This window comes from Hippocampus guttulatus, chromosome 4 (assembly GCF_054856545.1).
Source record: "Hippocampus guttulatus isolate MCC_2025c chromosome 4, RoL_Hgut_1.0, whole genome shotgun sequence".
Classification (NCBI taxonomy): domain Eukaryota; kingdom Metazoa; phylum Chordata; class Actinopteri; order Syngnathiformes; family Syngnathidae; genus Hippocampus; species Hippocampus guttulatus.
Genome location: NC_141264.1, coordinates 10,436,125 through 10,457,802, shown reverse-complemented (window position 1 = coordinate 10,457,802; position 21,678 = coordinate 10,436,125). Strand labels below are relative to the sequence as shown.

Below are 21,678 nucleotides of genomic sequence, written 5' to 3'. Positions count from 1 at the left end.
TGGATGGATGGATATTTTAGCTATTTTATTGAATGCATGATAAAAATGATTAACCTCTCAGCTATAACAGACATTTATGACATTATACTGCTAGAAATGTTATAATTGCCATTTAGGATTGATTTTTAAGTTTTTAGTTTGGAAGCACATTGAGTTTTGCAATGTTTAGCCTCTTAGTATAGAGTACAAGATTATTTCAGGCTTAATTTGTCAGTTCATATTAGGTAGACCCTCTGTGATACTCTGTTCTCTCTCTGTTAGGCAAAGTTAATAATTGGTTACCAACTGGGTTTTTGAGAAGTGACGCATGTTTAAACGCTTGGTCTTGCGGTAAACCATAAGTGTCAAACTCAGGTCCTGGAGGGCCGCTGTCCTGCATGTTTTCCAAGTCTCCCTGTTGCAACACACCTAATTCAGGTCCAGGACCTGAGTTTGACACCTAAACAAAGTGAAAGGAAACATCTGAATGATTCTGGCTACTCAGTAATTTGCAGGCAGAACTAAATTTAGTTTTAAAGCACATATATAGTGCTACTAAGGGTGCATAGACTTCAAGTCTGAGGTGAACTATCAGGTTTCCATCAAATGCCAAAGAACTGAAATCAACAGGATTTACTTCCTTGTTTTTAGTAAGGTCATTCAATCAGTTACAGCCTCTTTATCACATAATAATTAACCAACTTCAGACTTAGTGTCCATTTCAAAGATGAATGATGTAATTGAAAGTAACAAATAATCGCAATACGCTTCATGAATTACAGTACTTAGAACTATGGATTTCACATTGAAAATGTGTTTCCTTGTAAACTGTGTCGAAATACTACTAGGCTCTATTTTCATAGACAATTGGATAATTGGATGGATGGATGGATGAATGAATGAGAGAAAGTAGAGAGAATTAAGCCCAGAAAAGTACAAACATAACCATATCTTGTGATGGAATAGTTGCATTGACACTGCTCTCATGTTCTCACGCTGTCAAGATCAGCATGAAGTTCAAGATATGTGTAACCAACATGTTTTCACGCGATTACATTTTTTAAAAAGTATTTGTAAAATAACCTTGTGTTATTGCCAGAGCTGAATGACCACATGTTTGCTTTTCCGGTTAATGATTCAAAGTCAATGCTGACATCTGCTGTTGCATGCAACTAAAAGGCGTTTTTGTGTGTTTTCTTTCAGGGCTCCCATGTAGACTCTATTGGTGCGTACACACATTCATTTAACACACTGAAGTACATTTTGACCTTCACAATGTAGACTTTCTTCAGTATTGTAAATTCAAATGTCAAAAGTACTTTGGATGCTTGCTTTTCCGTTCATTCCAATCCTTGTTGTTCCTCTGTCTCGCAGATAGGATGTGTGACCCAAATGAAACAATACGTTTAATAACAACAACAACAACAGTCACACTTGCCTCGCCTTCCAGTTGCTTCTTATCCGTTGGGAACATCTCTGGAAATGATTCGCTTACTGGGTTGACTCCTGGAGCCATTTATCAAGTCTTCCTCAACTGTTTCAACTGCTCTCAAAAGGTCACAATGAGTGAGTCAACTGAAATAAGGAAACTATACAACATGAACTCCTAAGTGTTGGGCAATTGTATGAAAATTTAAGCAATAAGCACTGTGGCTGACAGGATAACTGCCTCTTAGCTGAGCCATACTCCACTTCTAAGTTGCCCTGAATAGAATGGGAAAGTAATCATTTAACCAATTTACAGTCCTGAAATTCCTCTCTCCAGCCCTTTCTCGAACTCTTTTGTGGGGTTCACAGGCCAAGACATAGCGCTATTTTCATGCTCAGCGCAAGTTTAGCGCAAACTAGCTTTGCGCATGGGTGGAGTTCTTTCTTTTGGTATTTTTGTAGATGGGCACAGTTAGAAAGTGCTGTTGTTTGAGTGATCACAGACGATTGATGTCTGAGCCAATGGGAGTGCCTTCAGTCAATCCTTTTAACGTCAGCGCACTAGAGGCGCACACACTCGTTGACACTGTAAAAGCAGAAATCGACTTGCTGGTTTCCATGCAGGAGATCGAAGCACACAAAGTACGTTTATTCGTGACTGCATGCAGGCCTCCATTGGTGGATGAAGTGAAGTTGGCCAGGGCGATCACAGATCACCGCCGAGAAGTGGGCACTTGGAGATCACCTTCCATTTTGATTATTTATATGACCACTTCACCCCCCACATATCAACAGGACGCAGAATCTGTCTGTGCCTTCATCAAATTAATCAAATTGCATTACACCACTTGCACAACAACTTTGATCTAGTCTACTTTCTGCCACCAAATTGTCAGATGCGCCAGGGGAATAAAAGAAAACACCCTCTGTCTGCCAGAACACCCAGCATGGCCCATTGTAGTGTGCCCAATTCTCAAATACCGTGAACTCGACTTGCCTGGCATGAAAATTAAGATGCCCTCGTTTTTACGCCAAGCGCACGTGCGCTGTTTTTGGAAATAGCGCTCAACGTCTCTCCAGCATGCCCTTGATCATCTCCGAGGACCCCTCCCCATAGGACATGCCTGGAACACTTCACCAGGGAGGCGTCGAAGCCACCTGATCTGGCTCCTCTTGATCTGGAGGAGCAGCGGCTCGACTGAGCCTTTCCTGAATGACCAAGCTTCCTATCTTATTTCAAAGAGAGACCTTGGATACCCTGTGAAGAAATCTTATTTTGTCCACTTGTATCCCTCCTTTTTTTGGTCATGATCGGAACCATAGGTGAGGGCAGGAACTTGGGTCGACCAATAAATGGAGATTTCTCCAATTCCTTACATTTTAGCTCAGCTCCCTCTTCACTACGACGGACATGTCCAGAGTCCTGGTTAGCTGCAGACTAGGGATAGGTACCAAAGTCAATATATTTTTGTTACGGAGCAGCAATTCGGGTTTGAGTTCCAAAGCGTGTCTTTCACAATTGTGACTGCGCATGAGTGGGAGAGTTGGCCTTTTGCCTTGCAAACATGTATTTTAAGCACGCTAAAGTTAATTGTCAGGTTTAAAGCAAACAAGACCCGACTGAATGTGCAGCTACCCACTGTCAAGCCATAAAAATACAGATTGGGAAGTACAAAGTATATTATAATGATGGTAAAGCCGCACACTTCCTAATATGCTTTGATTGAGCGTGGGGAGATTAATTTTGGGGTGTTGGTGTCAGACAGTGGCTGGCGGTGCCCATGTTGTCCTTTTAGAAAAAGTGAAAAAACATAAGTAAAGGTAACCCTTTGATGCGGGCTGAAATGAGGTCTTGTCAGGTGTGCTATGAGGATATGATGATATCATGTATGACGCAAACCAAAATGGTGGTCAAACTCCAAACTGTAACTACAACTTCGAGGCAATTGAAGGTTAAGGTTTCACAAAATGTTGTCATTATTACAAGACATTTATGATTTGGGCATTGTATTTTCATAGCACATATTACTTTGTAACAAAGACAAAACCTATACATAATAGCAAGATTTTTCACAAAGCCCTACTAAATTAATGTAAGAAGAGGCTCAACACTGAACCTGAACTGAACCTTATGTTTCCAGATGGCAACTCAATAACTTTCTGCCCTTTTGCTCAGAACCTCAAAAAGTCACCAATCTTGAAGTCAACCATGTCACAACATCCTCGATAACGGTGAGCTGGACCAAACCAGAAGGAAACTACTCTTTCTACAGGGTACAATGGACTGATGGAAAAATCGTCCAAAAAGAAAATGTGACTGTAACATCAAAAATCATGACTGGCTTGTCTGCTGGGACCATGTACAACGTCAATGTAACTACACTGGCAGATGATGGAATGACTGAAGGCGATAGTGAAACTGTGTCTCTGTACACAAGTAAGTACATCTTTGATTGGGGTTGACCAAATAACGACTGACTGACAAAACTGCAGCACAGTAGCTCGTTGCTTAGCAGTGAACAGAAAGTTCTCAAACAGTTCCCTTAATGTGGGAAACATTCAGTCGCCCAAAATTACTTCCTCTATTACATTGCCCATCTTTGCCATGTTTGTTGTCCATAAACTATTTTTTGACTACTTGCCAATTCTTATTTTGATCTCTCTCCTCTTCTGTAGTACCAGGTATCATTCGTGAACCCTCTGCTTCCACAAACACATCCGCAATATCTCTGAAATGGAAACCACCTGATGGTGAGGTGTTTGTATATCGGGTGGAATGGCACAACGAAGGAGCGCAGCTCATCGAATACACAAATGATAACTTTGCTGTGCTATCAGACTTAGTCTCTGGTACATCATATCCAGTCACAATTGTTTGCATTGCTGGAGACAACCAAACCGAGGGAGAACCCTACAAATTCGCCGAAGTCACAAGTAAGGCACACACCTTCTGCCAGCATGGCAAATACACATGGACAAAATTGTCAGTATTCTGTCAAAGAAAGTAAACTCACTGTGGTCTGTGACATAATGTATGACGATAACTCACAAAACTGAAGAAAATGTCATTTGGATAGATCAGACAAAACTGCAGCTTTCTTTTTTTTATCTGTAATCATATCAGTGCAGAGTGAGGATCAGATGCCAAAAATAAACATAAAAAATAAGAATACCTCATTTGAAACTTTGAGGCATCTCCTCTGTGTTTGCGTTGCTCCAACCATCACAAGGGCATCTTAAATCTGTGCAGGGTCCAACACAAGCTCTAAACTATGAAGGCATTTCAAGGTGAAATGTGTCAGAGAATTCGACTTCTGCCACTGGGCACGGGTCCTCCAACAGGCTAATGGTAGACAGACAGACAGACAGACAAATACCTAGACACTATGATTCACAAGTGTACTGTACCCACAGCATAATACTGGTTAAATAACAGCGCATTACAAAAGTATCTTAATTTTCGACTTTCCTATTTTTCAGGGCCCGAGAGGCCTGAAAATATAATGGCCACCGCAGGAACTGACAACCTAAAAATTGAGTGGACCTTACAAAAAGGCAAAGCTGATTTCTATGAGGTGAACATTTCCAATGCAGATCTGTTCTATTCCTCCAGCAACAAAACAATAGTCACCACAGCCCATTTTCATGATTTGTATCCCGGGAGAGTTTTTCTCATCACAGTCACCGCTGTCGCTGGAAACCTAAGCAGCACGTCCACCCACATCGCATTTGCTACCAGTAAGTTGATGAACTTTTTTAAGATGGTTTCAAATTCACCGTGATCTGAAAGAGTGTTTCGAGGTGGAAATAAAAATCTCTAATTACATAAATGTCTTTAATTGTTTTCTTTTCCTTTTTTACAAACGATCAGTTCCGACACCACCTGGTTCCCTTAATATCACTCAAAGGACAACTACTTCACTTCACCTTCGATGGGAGACTCCCACCAAGATGCAGGATGCTCCCTTCATCAGTTACCACATCACCTATCAAAGACCAGGTGGTAAAATGCAAACCACTACCACCATCAATAACAGCATGGTGCTGTCACAGCTCTCTTCTGGAACAGAATACAATATATCCGTGTACACAATCGGACCTCAGAATCTGACGAGCCCTGCCATTCAAAAATCAGCATACACCTGTGAGTACACCACAAAGATCTGCCTTAACACCTTCTGTATTCCAAGATTTTTTTAAATAGACGTGTCCAATTATTTAGTATTTCAATAATTTTCACTCAACATGTGGAAAGTAGTCATAAACTCATAATTCAAACACCTTTGTTGAATGTTGCCGTTCAGATCCTTATTAAAGAACAGCAAGTTGAGTAAAAAGGACAGTTGGACTTGTGTGTTCAAAAGTTTCGAGAATGTATTATTATTTCACCAGTAAGGTCAAAGAGCAATTTCGGTTAATCTTGAAATATCACCAGAAAAGCGAATATTCCCAACTATTGTTGCACACTGTTACAATTTCCAATATTTGGAGGCCAAAGTTAAAATAGATTGACATGGACAGCCGAATACATTTTTAAAAACTGCTAATATGGCAGCACGCATGTAAATCTCTTGATCTATTGTTTAAAAGCTTGAGGCTTTCTCTTTAGGACTTCTAGAACACACCTAAAGCTACCTACTCTTTCTTCTAAAAGTGTGTCCAACTTTCGTTAGTTACTGTATATCAGCTTCATATTTGTATACTGTGTGATTTGTTATTTCTTTTTTTTATTTTTTCCTAGTTCCCAACCCTGTGTTAAACCTTGTGGCCAGTCCAATCAATACAACCTCAATTAATGTGGCATGGTCCTTCCCGCATGGCGTGCAGACATATTTCTCCTATTTGGTTCAAACCAGGAACTCTACAGGAGCACTTGTAAATAAACAAACAGTCAGTGATAACATCTCTGATGTACATGACCTGGAAGCGGGAACTAAGTACAGCGTTAGCGTCACCACATTAGCAGCAGCAGAAAGTGAATCCACAGAAGAGCAGACATTCACTTACACAAGTAAGATATTGTTTTTGAAAATCGCCGATACATTTTCTTAACATGGTCATATTGATTATCACAAAAATATTTGTCTAACTTTAATTCTGACCAAAAAAAACAAAAAAACTCTTCTCTATTTTGTGTAGTGCCTAGAGCTGTGACTGAACTCAAAGTTAAGGATTATAACACAACAGCTATCCAGTTGACATGGTTCGGGTCAAGTGACTACAAGGACACCTACAGCTATCTGCTAATTGCATTCCAGGACAACACAATGGTTCAGCATGGGACAACTAAAACACAAATGTACACCTTCTACAATCTGATCCCTGGAACTCTTTACAGTTTTGAGGTGTTCACAGTCGTAGAGGGGCTGAATTCTACATTGGAACACACATCACAATACACAAGTATGGCCTCACACGTTTTTACTTTTTTTGAAGTAATAATAACAATAATAATAATAATAGTCTTTATTCTAATATACGCTGCCCCCCAATGTCCCAAGTTATTGTAAATCACAAGGGCCACAAGCGTGCATTCGCGCTCACAATCACTCTGTCAATCAAAACGATCAGTTATGATATTGATGAGCAATGGGTAGAAAGCACAGTATCGTTGTGGTTAACATGTCTGCCTCACAGTCAAGAGGTTCTGGGTCTAAATCTCAACTCAGGTAGCATATTCCTGCCATGCTTGCTCTGGCTTTTTCCCACATTCCAAAAACATGCATGGTAGGTTAACTGGAGACTCTAAATAGGCCACAAGTGTGAATGTGAGTCTCAATGGTTGTTTTCTCAATCTGTGCTTTGTGATAGGTTGGTGACCAGTCAAGCGTTTACCCTGCCTTTTGCCAAAAGTCAGCTGGGATAGGGTTCAATGACCCTAATGAGGACTATATATGTGCGTGTGTGTGTGTGTGTGTGTGTGTGTGTGTGTGTGTGTGTGTGTATATATATATATATTCATTCATTCATTCATTCATTCATCTTCCGAACCGCTTTATCCTCACTAGGGTCGCGGGGGGAGCCGGAGCCCATCCCAGCTGCCTTCGGGCAGTAGGCGGGGGACACCCCGAATTGGTTGCCAGCCAATCACAGGGCACACAGAGACAAACAACCATGCACGCTCACACTCACACCTAGGGACAATCTAGAGTGTTCAATCAGCCTGCCACGCATGTTTTTGGAATGTGGGAGGAAACCGGAGGACCCGGAGAATATATATATATATATATATATATATATATACAGTATATACACACACACACATACCCACCCCCCAACCTCGAGTATATATAAACCCCTAATTACTCCTTATAGCTGACTGTTATTCTTTGCAGTTGAGTAAATATGCAATATGCATCCTGGCCGTTGTACGAGTAATCTGATATTTGTCTTCTTTTTTCAGAACCTGGTGTAGTTTCAAACATCAGGGCCATCGGGACAACGACTAATATGTCAGTTTTCTGGAGTGCTCCAATGGGCTGTGTGGATTCCTACACTGTCCTATTGAACAAAGACTCAGAATGTGAATATTCGAAGGAGGATCTGAGCAACTCAACTCTCAGCACATTATTTCAGAACCTGAAGCCAGGGGTGCTTTATTGTGTGGTGGTGATCAGCAAAAGTGGACCTTTACAGAGTGACAATTCAACCTACTGCAATGCTACTTGTGAGTTAACTCATAATGGTTTGAAGATGATTTGTACTCTATTTTCAAATCGGAACAAATAAAAGTGTTCTTTTTCTCTTGATAAGTTCCAAATCCTCCTGGACCCATAAGTATTGAGTTGCAGACTGTCAGCTCCATTAATTTCACCTGGGGCCACCCAGATGAGATGGATCAAAATCAATACAAATTCAGTGTCAATGGCCACTCCATGACAGAAAACACCTGGTTTCTTTTGAAGAATCTCACTTCTGGAAGCCCATACTCCATTTCTGTTGCAACTCTTGGTGTGATGGATTATAAAAGCACAGAGGTCATGGCAAATAATTATACAAGTAAGTGAATTAGCATGGGAGGATCACCGTGAATCCATAAAACTTAACCTATTTGTCCACATTTTTCTCAGGACCATATTCCGTGACCATGCTGAAAGCGGCAGAAATTACAACAAATGCCGTCATGTTGGTTTGGGAGCAACCAGAAAATAAGCTTAACTACTCCTACCTGGTGCGGGTCACCAATGGATCGTTTCCACCCTCTGAAGTGGTCTCCAGAAACTTGTCCGCCGTTATTTCTGGCCTTTTCTCCGGCTACAACTACACTTTCACTGTCTCCACCCAAGCAGCAGATGGCACTCTGGCATTTCCTCGGATCAACTCCTTCTTTACACGTAAGTACTTTATGAGCCTCATCTGAAGAGAATTTGGCATCAACAACGATTTTATAAAGAAAATTATTGATTTGAGATCAAAGAATATCAAATTATACTTTAAGTAAGCGGCTCAGAAGATGGCTGGATGTATTGGTTTAGCCAAAGCGAACAAGCAGAGCAGCAAAATGAAAAAGCAGTTCTGAGCTAAATTGCACAAACCAGCAATGTCATGAAGCTCGTGAAACAGTGACTGTTATCCAGCAACTGCAAACATGAGAGGTAGGCTACTACCATAATAGTGATGCAGATGTATTTACATCCTAATTTAGGAAGCCCGGGCTGCCTCATTATTTTTTTTCAGTCTAAAATGTAGCTCTCTAGCTGTTTACCCTCTTTGTTTGATTTTTGAAATTCTTCTTCTTCTTCTTTTAATATAGAATGAAATGCATCCATTATTGCTTAAAATTTCCTGCATGCATTACTGTTTTTTATTATTGTTCTTTTCAAATTCCCTAGTTCATCATATCCATGCTTTGGACTGGGACAGCAATGTCCACCTTGGTGGGAAATCTTAGGAAAAATTAGTCGCAAATGAGAATAATGATCTGCAAATTTGCGGCACGCTGATTGAGTGGTTAGCGCAGGGGTGGGCAAACTTTTTGGCTCGGGGGCCGCATTGACTTTTAAAATTTGACAGAAGGGCCAGGTCAGCACGAGCTATGGTACATTAAAAAGAAAAAATGCATTTGTTGACAGTCCTTATCAAACATCAAATGAAAAAAAAGCATGAAAGTACTGTATTAATATACTTTTTAAAAATGACAACAGTGTTGTTGATGACCTATTTTAGCCTGTGCATTGCTGCAGATGGGTTGTGATCAGACCAGTAGAAGTAGAGCGATACAGAGGTCCTAGGTGGTCGAAAAGATCCCCCGTGTTCTGCAACTTAAAGTCAATGCGCCACCTGGCGGCGAAATGCCTGTCATTACAAGTCCAATTGAAATGAATGCAATCATTCACATCGAACCTTAATTGTGGACCAACCTTCGGCGGGCCGTAGTTTGCCCACCTCTGGGTTAGCGCATCGACCTCACAGTGCAGAGGTTGTGGCCTTCCTGCGTGGGTTTTTTTTCCTGGTACTCCGGTTTCCTCCCACATTCCAACAACATGCATGGCAGGTTAATGGAACATTCTAAATTGTCCGGAGGTGTGATTGTACACGCCAATGTGTGCCCTGCGATTGGCTGGGACTGCCCGAAGACGGGTGTGCTAGGCTCCAACACCACCCTTGTGAGGATAAAGCGCATCGAAAAACGGATGGATGGATATGCAAATGATGCTCATTGAACAGCCGTCCTCATATTGATAAAGGAACCGTTCTACCTGTGTTTTCTAGGACCACATAAGATTAATGAACTGGAGGCGCAAACCATAAACTCAACTGCAATACAATTGCTTTGGGTGGAACCGTTAGAACACCGGCCCGAGTACACCTATCGGGTAGAGACAACTGGCTGTAGCCTCCAAAACAAAACTGTGACAACGCAAGGTGCAGTGATCTCAGAACTCAATCCTGGAACACGCTGCACTTTTTGTGTGTTTGTCCAAGCAGGGGATGGCATAGAAGGGAAAGAACGCTGCATTCCTCAGTACACAAGTAAGACTTTGATTTGCCATTTGGATGGATGGACTTTCCTCTCTTAATTTCTCCAATTTCGGTTCTTGTTTTCTTCTCATGGGTTATCAGTGCCAGAGGCAGTACAACTTGCAATCTCCAGTCAAGGTTCAAACATGTCAGTCCTGGTGTCATGGATTATTCCAGCAGGGAATGTAGAGCTGTATAGTGTTCACCTGAACAGCTCTTCTGTAGCTCAGTCACAAACAGTAGCGTCGAGCAACAACTCGTTGCTTTTCAAGGGGTTGTCTGCTGGAAGGCTGTACAGCGCCAAGGTGATATCCCATAGTGGATCATTCAACGTGTCATCTGAATTTGTTACAAATGCTACCTGTAAGTACAAATTCACTCATGCAATTTTTGGTCACACACTCGTGTACACCCTCACCAGCCACAGCATCGGGTCCACCGGCACAATATTATGACGAGACTTGCATCAAAATTGAATTGGTTAATTCGTTTGCAAATCCCCCTCAGTCATATGCAGTTGAGTTTGCTTTTAATAGTTCAATTTTTAGTGATGACTAATCCAGTTTTCAGTTGAAACAGGATATCATCCAGCCAGCTATCCAAACAAAACTGTACAAAGGGGTCGAAAATATAGTCATTGTCATTACCAAATAAAACCCATATGCATCTGTCTGAGACAAGCTACCACATTAGGTACCTTCCTTCATCAAATGTGTTTTCAAAACATTTTCAACTGACAATCACACAATCTCAACAGAAGAAGCAATTTAGTGTGTCTCATTCTTTCTCAGGAACATCGACAGACAATTGCATATACACAATGAACTGTTCTCGCAGATGTGGGTGTTGATGTGCTAAACTGAAAACAGTGACTTTCATTGTCTATGAGACAAAGTATCACTGGATCTCAGCAGTCCAGTGCAATATTTGTTTATGATTGCAATTTACAATATACAGAATATCTTTATTTTCTATAGTAATATAATAACTTTTTTTTTTTTTACAATTGTATTATTGGTTAAATTGAGCTAATGGCATTCGTCTTCTTGAAATTTGCATAGCATAACATATCGTTGCTTGTTGAAGTTAACACAATGTATTTACCAACTCCCAAAGTTCCAAACCCACCTGGGCCTATTGAGATCATCACTAAGTCCACAACCTCAATAGAAGCAGGGTGGACACACGCTCCCCAGATGAATGGTACATCATTCTTCTACCAGCTCACAATTGCACCGCCTGAGGGAAGTGGACACATCAATACCACCAACATTTGTCATACTTTTGAGCCCTTGCTCTCTGGGACCCCCTACAACATTTCCATAGCAACAATCGGGGTCTTGGGTTTTAGGAGCGATATGATTCACGCCTATTTGGTCACCACAAGTAAGCTTTTTTTTTTAAACCTTTACATACACAAATTTGCCTGATCTCAGGGATAACTCTTACACCTCTGCAATTCTCTCAGAACCCTTGCATGTGAAGTCTCTCAACACTTCTACAGAGGAGGAAAGCATCACAGTCACGTGGGTTCAACCTGATGAACATAAGGAAAGCTATCTTTATGATTTGACCTGGCAAAGCGCAGACTGGTCTTTCAATGGCAGTGCTGTGACTGACCAAACAATGCATACTATCAAAAACCTGGTCTCTGGCAGTAGGTATAACTTTTCTGTCATCACTGAGACGCAGGATGGCACACAGGGTGCTCCCAGAAGGATTTCCGCCTGCACAGGTATGTTCAAAACATCTTACACATAATGCACCAGTGCGAACTGCAGGTTATGCTGTCTATCTCACAAATGCATGCCCCTTACAAATGGGGAATTACTTAAAATGGTAATAAACAGTCATTCCAAATGTATACAGGTACACTTTGCAAACGGTGCAAGTTATAAATTCGTAGACAACCGTATGTGTCTAAATAATGTTTGTCTTACATATCTACTCCAGATGCAAGCCCGGTGAGAAATGCAACATGTAAAGGTCCAGACAATCCAAAAGCAGAAATTGTTTTGACCTGGACGGAGCCCAGAGGCCAATTTCGTGATTTTCGCATCACTATGAATAATACGAAAATAATGACTGGGCCGAGAACCTGTAACCAAAGCTGTAGCCAGACCATCTCCAACCTAAGTCACCACACTTCATACAACATCATGATGGAGACACTGAGCTGTGGACAACCTGCGACTCCAGTGTCGCTCTACTGCAGGACTGGCATCACAGGTTGGACATGTTTTAAATTTAGCTTTCTTGTTAAAGTTACAATCAATATTTTTGCTGTTATGTTTTGGCAGACCCACCAATTCCAGAAAACTACGAGTCACTGGCTAGTGTGAACGAGAAAGTATACAACAGATTCACCATTCAGATCAATTCCAGCCTGATAGCTGACACCAGTGGGCCAGTCACTAATTTTGGTGTGCTAGTGACTGAAAATATAAAAGGTTTGTTTAATTCACTTGTTTCTTATTTTCACCGGATTGTCATTTCATTCTCCTCCCTCAAAATGATAAAGTGTTTTGCATTGTAAGACTATTAATATTTTAATGGGTCTTTTATGCCTGTACCTTCAGAATTTGACACGGCTAATATGAGTCAGTACTTGGAGAAAACATATCAACAGTGGATTGACAACCAATCTCCGGTATATCTGGCAACCGTCAAGGAGAGAAACGGTCGATCACGCAGTCAAGAGAACATGTTGTCTGTCGAGATTGGAGATGGTTCGCAATGGAATGGCTACACCAACGGAGCCCTTCGCGGCAATCGAAGATATCAGTAAGACTTTAGACATCTTGTACATGCAGCAGAAAAATGATTTTGCATTCATCCATCCAATATAACTTTTGCATCGAAAATATATCTTTACCAAGATCATAATAATTTTTCTTGACATTGTGGATTAATTCAACAGTGTTGTTTGATAGCGAAAGTTTGCAGCGGTGTAGAACTGCTGTGCAACATACCAAGTGTTGTGAATATTTTGCTCTTCACAGATCTAAATAAGATCACCAAGGTATTTTTTAAATATAGTTTTAAAGAGATAACAATAGATATTGCTCTTTAATTATTTTTCTTTGTAATCACAAATAGCGGCTTCTTCCTAAAATATGAATTCAAGCCCAATAAAGTCTGTCCTTACATACTGTAGATGCATCTACTTTTCTCAATAATTAAAAAAAAAAAAGGATGGGTACTGTAGGTGCCCCTATTGGTACTGTTCCCTTACTCCAGTCATTTTTCCACCAAGCAGTACGGTTGATTTTTAATGGCTCTTTTGTTTTTTGCAGCAGCATACTAAGCCTGAGGTCTTGTTTAAAAAAAAGGGCCACGCAGCAATCACAAACTTGAATAGAAATAGCGCAGCGCAAACATGAATAGAAACTGCTAATCTGAATAGTTACATATTCCATCCCCGTAGCCAGAATGTGTAAATACTGTATCCAAGTGACTTCTTGTTAGATGTTATTGTGGAGATAGACTTATCTGCAGGTATCTTAAAGTAGGCTGCGCTACTATGTAGACTCAATACTCAACGTCCTGCATAGGAATTAGAGAAAAAGAAAACGCGTTGGCAACTGTGCATCACTAATATAGGCACAGAAAACATAGAATGGATGGAATAATTAAGATTTGAAGCAAAACACAGAATCCAAACATGTCATCGTTATTTTGGACCGACAGCAGGTATGATTTCCACTACCGACATTTTGCAATATTCATATTCATCACATAACTGCAGTAGTTGTTTTGCTTTCATTTCTTTTATCCTGCAGGTTTGCCATTGTGTTGTTCACTAGAGTGAGTCTGCAAGACAACCTAATCAAGGTTGGGTCAGACGCATCCAAGGCCTCAATCACAAATTTCTATCCAATGATAAAACTCCCACAGGACCCAGGTATGGTGCAGGTTCAATGTGGGATGCTCATATCATGTGCTTCTCTTCTTTTTCTTTCAAGTTTTGTCATAATATTTGTCAATGTCATAGTCGTTATCACCGTTGCTGTCGGAGCAACGTTGGGGATTTTCAGCATTCTTTTCATCATTCTTATTGGCTTCATTGTTTACTGGAAAAGGTTTGTCCCATTCATGAAGTCATGTCAAGTCACGTGTGTGTATACGGCAAGGTTTTCAACTCTTTCTATATACGATGTACTGTAGGTTATCCAAAAAAGAATCCTCCGACATCCAGATTCATTCCTTGAGGTAAAGACGTTCATTTCACTTATCATATGTACGTACATTTCAATTCATCTTTGTCTTCCCAAACTGTCGGCCAGTGTTACATTCTTCTTCTTTTTAGAGCCAAAGTGTAAGTATGAACCTTCAAAATGAAGGTGAAAGGAATCACTTTGCTTACCAAAAAGTTCTCATTCCTGGACTCTTGTCCTCCAAGCAGAAGTGCCGCAGTCAGTGTGGAGGACTACGACGCTTATTACAAAAAGCAGAAAGCGGACTCTAATTGTGGCTTTGCAGAGGAGTTTGAGGTAAAACATTTGTTCCACATCTTTTTCAAAAATTGATATTTGTCTAGTGTGGCTTCAAGGTGGAGTTTGCAGTTTTCAAGTTGCTAACAAGAATTTGAACTCCCCCCCTCGCAAGCTGACGTGAGGCAAGGCTGCTACGTTGGTAGCATGGCTTATTCATATTGGAAAGTTGCAAACACGTAATTTTTTTTCCTTGTGCCGTTATATTTTTGGGAATGTACAATCAAATAAAAATGTAAGAGAGATGATAACATTGCCTAACAACCCAGTGGGAACGGTGATTTTCCAAGCCCAGCCATGTCCAATTCCTTCTTTTTTTCATGAGGATGTTGCGTGGCCCCTATTTTCGTGCCCAGCGCAAGTCTAGCGCAAAGTCTGGTCTAACTAATGGGGTATAGCATGCAGTCGACCCAAACGCACAGGAGAGCCGGCATGGGGGCCTGAGCCTCATCAGCCTGCCGCCATAGAGATTGGGGAGCACAAGTGTCACGAGGGGCTGAGAGCACCGGTACTTAGGAACGTGCGCTAGGAAACACTCGTGGTACGAGAAGACGAAGTGGTTTGGAAGGATGTGACTTCGGGGATTACAAGAGGAAGCAGGTGGTTGGAGTCCATCCAGGAGGTTGACGTGCACAAAGTACATTCATAAGGAGCTACAAGAAGATCTCCACTCACGCATGTTGTAAAGTTGGCCAGGGCGATCACATATCACTGCTGTGAAGCAGGCACTTGGAGCGCACCTTCCAACCTTATCCCTGGTGTCCATGTGTGACACTCCCACACACCCCCACTCATCGTTGTGCCGCTGCCAGGGGGGTGAATTTGAAGACATAGCAAAGATTATAGTAATAATAATGCATTCAGTGATTCATTTTCTAAAATTATTTAGAAAGTTTGAGACACTGTGTTGTCTTACTGTACTTGTGAATGAACTATTGTGACATCCGGCACACATGTGCCTGGAGCGCAAATTTGTCGGTTTGTGCCAGCGCCTCGGTCAAATTCAATCGATCGAAATCGCGTGACACCACCTGCGCCACAACTTTGGTCTAAAATGTAAGTCTACTTTCAGCCACCAAATTGTCAGGTACGCATGTGAAAGAAAACACCCTTGTTCTGCCGGAACGCCCAGCATGGCACAGGGCCAGCTGCCAAATTCCAAACACGCTAAAAATGAAGCTTTCACCTGCACGAAAATTAAGACGCGCCACTTTCGACACCCAAGCGCACGTGCCTTGCTCACAAAAATAAAGCCCTAAGTATACCGGCGCCTGAATGTCAACACACTGTTCGGTCAAGCCTTGTGCCACATCTGATTGACTATTCTTGTTGTAGCGTGACAATGTTTTAAAATAATTAAAATAAAAGTCATAAGACAGTGAGGGATGAGTTTTCAAATGATAATTTTAATAGTCCTTACAGTATGCATACTAACACTGGGTTATGGTTTTACTTTCTTTCAAGGACCTAAGGCTGGTTGGTACATCTCAGTCAAAAGCATGTGCCCTGATTCAAGAGAACAAGGCCAAGAATCGCTACAACAACGTACTTCCCTGTGAGTCACCTGCATCCTGTAGATCCAACTCGACAATACTACTTGTCTGTCTATAAACTAGTATTCCTTGTACTTGTACATATAATCAGTAAATCCATCCATGCCTCTGCTATATGCCACAAAAAAAGAAATACTGTACCCCATAAAATTATCTACACTTGCATAATCTAATGAGATCCAGTACAAGAGCTGTCTGAAACTTTAAAAAATACCAATGTTCAATTATGTTGGTCACATAAATAATAATTCTACTCTATGATTACTATTGTTAGTCCTGTTACTTCAGAACAAAGGTGTTCTTGGTTTGACTCAGTGTTTGCCCCCCTTTTTGTTTGGAGCGTCGTCTTACAATAGGTAGTCTGCCTTTCTCCTTCAGCCCAAAGTAGGTGCATGTTGTACCTCGCATCACATTTCGGCAGGTGTTCTAAACAGTGTCAAATTAGTAATTTGTCTACTGTCGGTCATGACTGGGAACTATTATTGTAAAAACTGAATTTTGATACAGCTCTTATAAGGATGCCGTTCTATTCTAAGAGTGTACTTCATGAAGTGTCGTGATTGGTGAACTACAATCATGAAACTTTTCTTCCCAAAAATAAAGACATAAACACTTGCCCAGCATGCCCATTTTCATCATAATTCCCTTGTCTAATGCTCCCACTTCTCATACCTCCTAGATGATTCTTCTAGAGTGAAACTCTCTATCATTCATGGAAGTCCTTATGATGACTACATCAATGCTAACTACATGCCGGTGCGTGCTGACTCCTTCTGCCCAAGCCATTGCCTCGTCATTCCACACCCTTTGTCTTCACCACTTCATTCATATTGTTTCCTGTGAGTCTGGTGGAAATCTGAACTGAGTTGATCTCTGTGCATGGACTGCCGTTTCTTTGCAGGGTTACAACTCCAAAAAGGAATTTATTGCAGCTCAGGGTCCTTTGGCCAGCACTGTCAAGGATTTTTGGAGGATGATATGGGAGAAGAATGTGTACACCCTGGTCATGCTTACACGCTGTAATGAGCAAGGCAGAGTGAGTATCACACACACTACACACAAAACTGTATTCAATAATGCTGAACAAGGACATTTGTATAGATAGCCTGCCAATGCACCAATGCCATGTCATTAAGTTGCATATTATTCAAACAAAGCAATGAACGCTTAGTGTCAAAAACGGGACTATTACTGACAATGCTGTCTGCAGAGAGGTTTGCATCAGAAGGTGCTGTTTTTCTTTCTTTCTTTCATCCTTAGTTGTTTGCTCTAGCTCTCTGATTGTGTGAGGCTACACTCACATTACAAACTGTAATGTAGCTTGTATACCTTTTTTTTCCTCCTTTTTCTTTACTGTCCCGTTTGGCTGCCCAGTCAGGAAATATTTTGAATCTGTATGCCTTTATGGTTTGTATTAACATACCGGTACTCCTTCTGTGGTTGTTTATATTTTGATGGATATTTATTGGGAATGCAGTCAGACAGAATTGGATTTGAGAGGGCATACAGAAAAAGAACAAAGCAAAAAAACAACAGATAACAATAACAGTATAAAACCATATGTTGTATGACAAATGGTGGCGTTACATAAAGTTGTGTTCTATCTAAAAGGATAAAATAATGTGTTTTTGATGTAGAGTATTCATTGTTTTCTCTCTACAGATCAAATGTGAGCAGTACTGGCATTCAAGCACCAAGCACTTTGAATACATCCGTGTAACAACAACTTCTGAGATACCACTTGATGACTGGACCATTAGGGACTTTGAAATTAAAAATGTAAGGGAAGCCCATGAGCAAAAATCATATTATTTGCCTTGCTGAACGGTAATTGTACTTTGTAAATCCGAATTTTCAACAGACATTAAATTGTGGTGGCTCCTCACTCTTGTCCCAGAAGTCAAGTTTGATCATCATGTTACATTTTTGACAGAGAGAAATCAATAGTTTTCGTGAGCAACCACGACTCCCCTCGTGCAAACAGTAAATTCCTATGCAGGACCCGCAATATTAGGCAACATGTCCTATTTTTATGAAAAACATGCTCAAAAGTTTGTTGTTGGGATTTCAGTTACCTGTTCTATCTGTTAATGCTCACCCATGTGTGCCCGTAGGTGAAAACAGCAGAGACTCGTTCAGTTCGCCAATTCCACTTCACAGCCTGGCCCGACCACGGGGTGCCAGAAACCACTGAGCTTCTAATTAGCTTCAGACACCTGGTCAGAGAACACATGGACCAATATTCCACCAACTCCCCCACTGTGGTCCACTGCAGGTTTGTTAGATTAACAGTCAGGGACACTTTGAGAATGTTTGTAGTCTTGGGGGATTCACTGGCACACTGCATATAATCAGGTACTTTCTGGAAAACTAAGATTCATCTAAATCCAGCTGATTATAAACTAACCATGATACAAAGATGAACTGTGAGACAGACATGCTAATCACTGTGCTGCCTTTTTCATTTCTTTTCTGCAAGGCAATATGACTAACTATACTCAGCTGAGTAAATAACTTTCTGACCAAATAATATACAGTTGTCACCTGGTGTCGGAACCAATGATGAGGTGCGTAAACATGTGTACCCCTTCCATGCCGTGTAAATGAGCACCTGTCATTGTGTCTCCCTTTCAGTGCTGGCGTGGGGCGGACTGGCACCTTCATAGCCATTGATCGCCTCATCTTCCAAATTGAAAGGGAAAATGTGGTGGATGTGTATGGCGTCGTCCATGACTTGCGCATGCACCGCCCACTCATGGTGCAGACAGAGGTGTGTGCAACACTACATTCAGAGTTCTTTGTGTCATAGTCAGACATGGACAATGTGGTTAACATCTAGATTTTATGTCTGTGCAGGACCAGTATGTGATTTTAAACCAATGTGCAATGGATATAATCCGATCAAGGACTGGAACTAATGTGGATCTTATCTACCAAAACACCGCTGCACTCTCCATTTATGAGAATGTGCAACCCAGAAAAGATTATTATAAACATGGGAACCACAATCCATAAAGCCAGCTGAACCACTCATGTCTCCTACTTTTTTCTTAAACACCATTTGTCACGTTCTTGTTTTGGAATCTTCTAGTTCTCTGAATCGAAAACTTGTAATATTTTACTATGTAAATTGTTCACCAAATATTAAACTGGTGTTCTAGTTTCCTACAACATATTTGAATCATGTAGCCGTCAATTGAAATTATGTTGGTTACTACTGTATATGACTGCTCAGGTTTATGGCTGTTATTGTCAGTGACACTTTTAAAGTCTAAAGAAAACTTGTCTTGAATTGAATTATTGGTCTTGTGCGTCCCCACTGTGATTTGAAACCAGCAGATGGCACTCAAGTGACACCACATTGAAACAGCGCTTTCAATAGAATTGAATAATATGAGAGATTATTATGGTTTTGTACATCCTGTTACTTTCAACTGTGCAATGAGTACTTATTTTCTGTTATGTAGTTTGTTTTTGTTATGTGTATATATGATGGTGTTTGTGGGTATTTTATTTTTTTTCACTGATGTGAACAATGCACTGGATGCATTTACTGTATGTTTCTCATTTTGAAAGTAAAGAGGCAGTTTATATCAGATGTATGATTTGGCCAGTTTGGAACAGTCATGGGGGTTGGGGGGAGTCTCGACTTTGGTTTACGTTTGTATTAGTTGCTATGCTATGCTTGCTGGTACAATGCAGAACTGTAAATGACCCACATTTATGATTCGGGTGATGTGCAAAGCAAAATGGGGATGTATGTTATTATGTACACTTCTTGCTTGTTTTTATGAATGCCACCAGAGGGGCTCTCAGTTATTCGTGCTGTTTGAAATAATGTGCACGTTAATGCAAAAACATTGGCCCCCGACTCAAATAAAAGGTGTATACACAATTTTATGTTTGTTTTGACTTTAACTGATGCCAGCTTGAATTGGGTATGATTTTGCATCATTGTTTCGAGCCATATTTTAGATATAGCAATTTCAGGGTAATCCGAATCATTGAAATAGTGACAATTCATCTGACATATTTAAATACTAAATGTAAGTTGGCAGCACAACCATTCACACACATACACAATTATGGACAGTAAGAGTCTCCAATAAACCTTATGTATTTTGGGGGACTTCTTATACATCCATCCATCCATTTTCCGATCCGCTTTATCCTCACAAGGGTTGCGGCAGGGTGCTGGAGCCTATCCCAGCCGTGTTCGGGCAGTAAGCAGGGGACACCCTGAACCGGTTGCCAGCCAATTACAGGGCACACAGAGACGTACAACCATCCGTGCTCACACTCACAACTGGGGACAATTTAGAGGGTTCAATCAGCCATGCATGTTTTTGGATTGTGGGAGGAAACCGGAGTACCCGGAAAAAACCCACGCACACCCAGGGAGAACATGCAAACTCCACATAGGAAGGCCGGTGCTGGGATCTAGCCCACGACTTCTGTACTGTGAGGTCGACACGCTAACCACTGGACCACCGGGCCGCCCGGACTTTGGGGGAAATGCAGACTACACCCTGAACTGGTGGCCAGTTAGTGGCAGGGCGCATATGGAGATGAAGAATCATTCATACATGCATCCATCAGTGGCAGTGTGGATGTAGGTAAACACCTGTTTGTTTTTTGTTCAATTATTGTTCAAGTGAATGTAAATGGGGTAACGCAATTATTGCAAAATCTTTCGTTAATCGTTATTTATTACACATGACAATTTGATATTTCAGTTCAGATTTTAGTAAGGAATATGGAAGTTGACACACATAATTTGCTTTGAAGGGCCACATAAAATGATGTGGCAGCCAGATCTGGCCCCCAGGCCTTGAGTTAGACACCTGTGCATGACAACATCAGCAAGTCCCCCCCCACCCCCCTCACACACACATGCGTGCGCGCGCGCACACACACACACACACACATTATATATATATCCATCCATCCATCCATTTTCCGAACCGCTTAATCCTCACTAGGGTCGCGGGGGATGCCGGAGCCCATCCCAGCTGGGCAGTAGGCGGGGGACACCCTGAATCGGTTGCCAGCCAATCGCAGGGCACACAGAGACAAACAACCATCCACGCTCACATTCACACCTAGGGACAATTCTAGAGAGTACAATCAGCCTGCCATGCATGTTTTTGGAATGTGGGAGGAAACCGGAGTACCCGGAGAAAACCCACGCAGGCCCGGGGAGAACATGCAAACTCCACACAGGGAGGCCGGAGCTGGAATTGAGTGGTTGCAACAGAGTTCCC

At 41.3% G+C, this 21,678-nt stretch overlaps 1 protein-coding gene across 3 annotated transcripts in view; it reads left to right on the top strand.

The window, feature by feature from the left end:
• The window catches only part of ptprjb.2 (protein tyrosine phosphatase receptor type Jb, tandem duplicate 2), a 32,151-nt gene extending 11,842 nt beyond the window's left edge, over positions 1–20,309 (top strand). The window contains exons 2-31 of one of the 3 annotated variants that reach the window (XM_086109269.1): positions 1,183–1,204; positions 1,354–1,545; positions 3,584–3,844; positions 4,084–4,158; positions 4,246–4,341; positions 4,888–5,145; positions 5,279–5,551; positions 6,149–6,418; positions 6,547–6,810; positions 7,811–8,074; positions 8,161–8,406; positions 8,478–8,741; positions 10,120–10,380; positions 10,471–10,731; positions 11,485–11,754; positions 11,837–12,103; positions 12,322–12,597; positions 12,669–12,818; positions 12,948–13,152; positions 14,151–14,272; positions 14,363–14,450; positions 14,536–14,580; positions 14,774–14,861; positions 16,326–16,416; positions 17,094–17,170; positions 17,316–17,450; positions 18,077–18,193; positions 18,529–18,689; positions 19,049–19,184; positions 19,271–20,309. In XM_086109269.1, coding sequence (XP_085965395.1) covers positions 1,183–1,204; positions 1,354–1,545; positions 3,584–3,844; positions 4,084–4,158; positions 4,246–4,341; positions 4,888–5,145; positions 5,279–5,551; positions 6,149–6,418; positions 6,547–6,810; positions 7,811–8,074; positions 8,161–8,406; positions 8,478–8,741; positions 10,120–10,380; positions 10,471–10,731; positions 11,485–11,754; positions 11,837–12,103; positions 12,322–12,597; positions 12,669–12,818; positions 12,948–13,152; positions 14,151–14,272; positions 14,363–14,450; positions 14,536–14,580; positions 14,774–14,861; positions 16,326–16,416; positions 17,094–17,170; positions 17,316–17,450; positions 18,077–18,193; positions 18,529–18,689; positions 19,049–19,184; positions 19,271–19,429 — 5,394 coding nt within the window. In that variant the 3' untranslated portion in view covers positions 19,430–20,309. Of the gene's footprint in view, positions 1–1,182; positions 1,205–1,353; positions 1,546–3,583; positions 3,845–4,083; positions 4,342–4,887; positions 5,146–5,278; positions 5,552–6,148; positions 6,419–6,546; positions 6,811–7,810; positions 8,075–8,160; positions 8,407–8,477; positions 8,742–10,119; positions 10,381–10,470; positions 10,732–11,484; positions 11,755–11,836; positions 12,104–12,321; positions 12,598–12,668; positions 12,819–12,947; positions 13,153–14,150; positions 14,273–14,362; positions 14,451–14,535; positions 14,581–14,773; positions 14,862–16,325; positions 16,417–17,093; positions 17,171–17,315; positions 17,451–18,076; positions 18,194–18,528; positions 18,690–19,048; positions 19,185–19,270 lie in introns of all 3 variants that reach the window. The other 2 variants (XM_086109268.1, XM_086109270.1) reach the window with 2 other exon arrangements.
• The last annotated feature ends 1,369 nt before the right edge of the window (positions 20,310–21,678 follow it).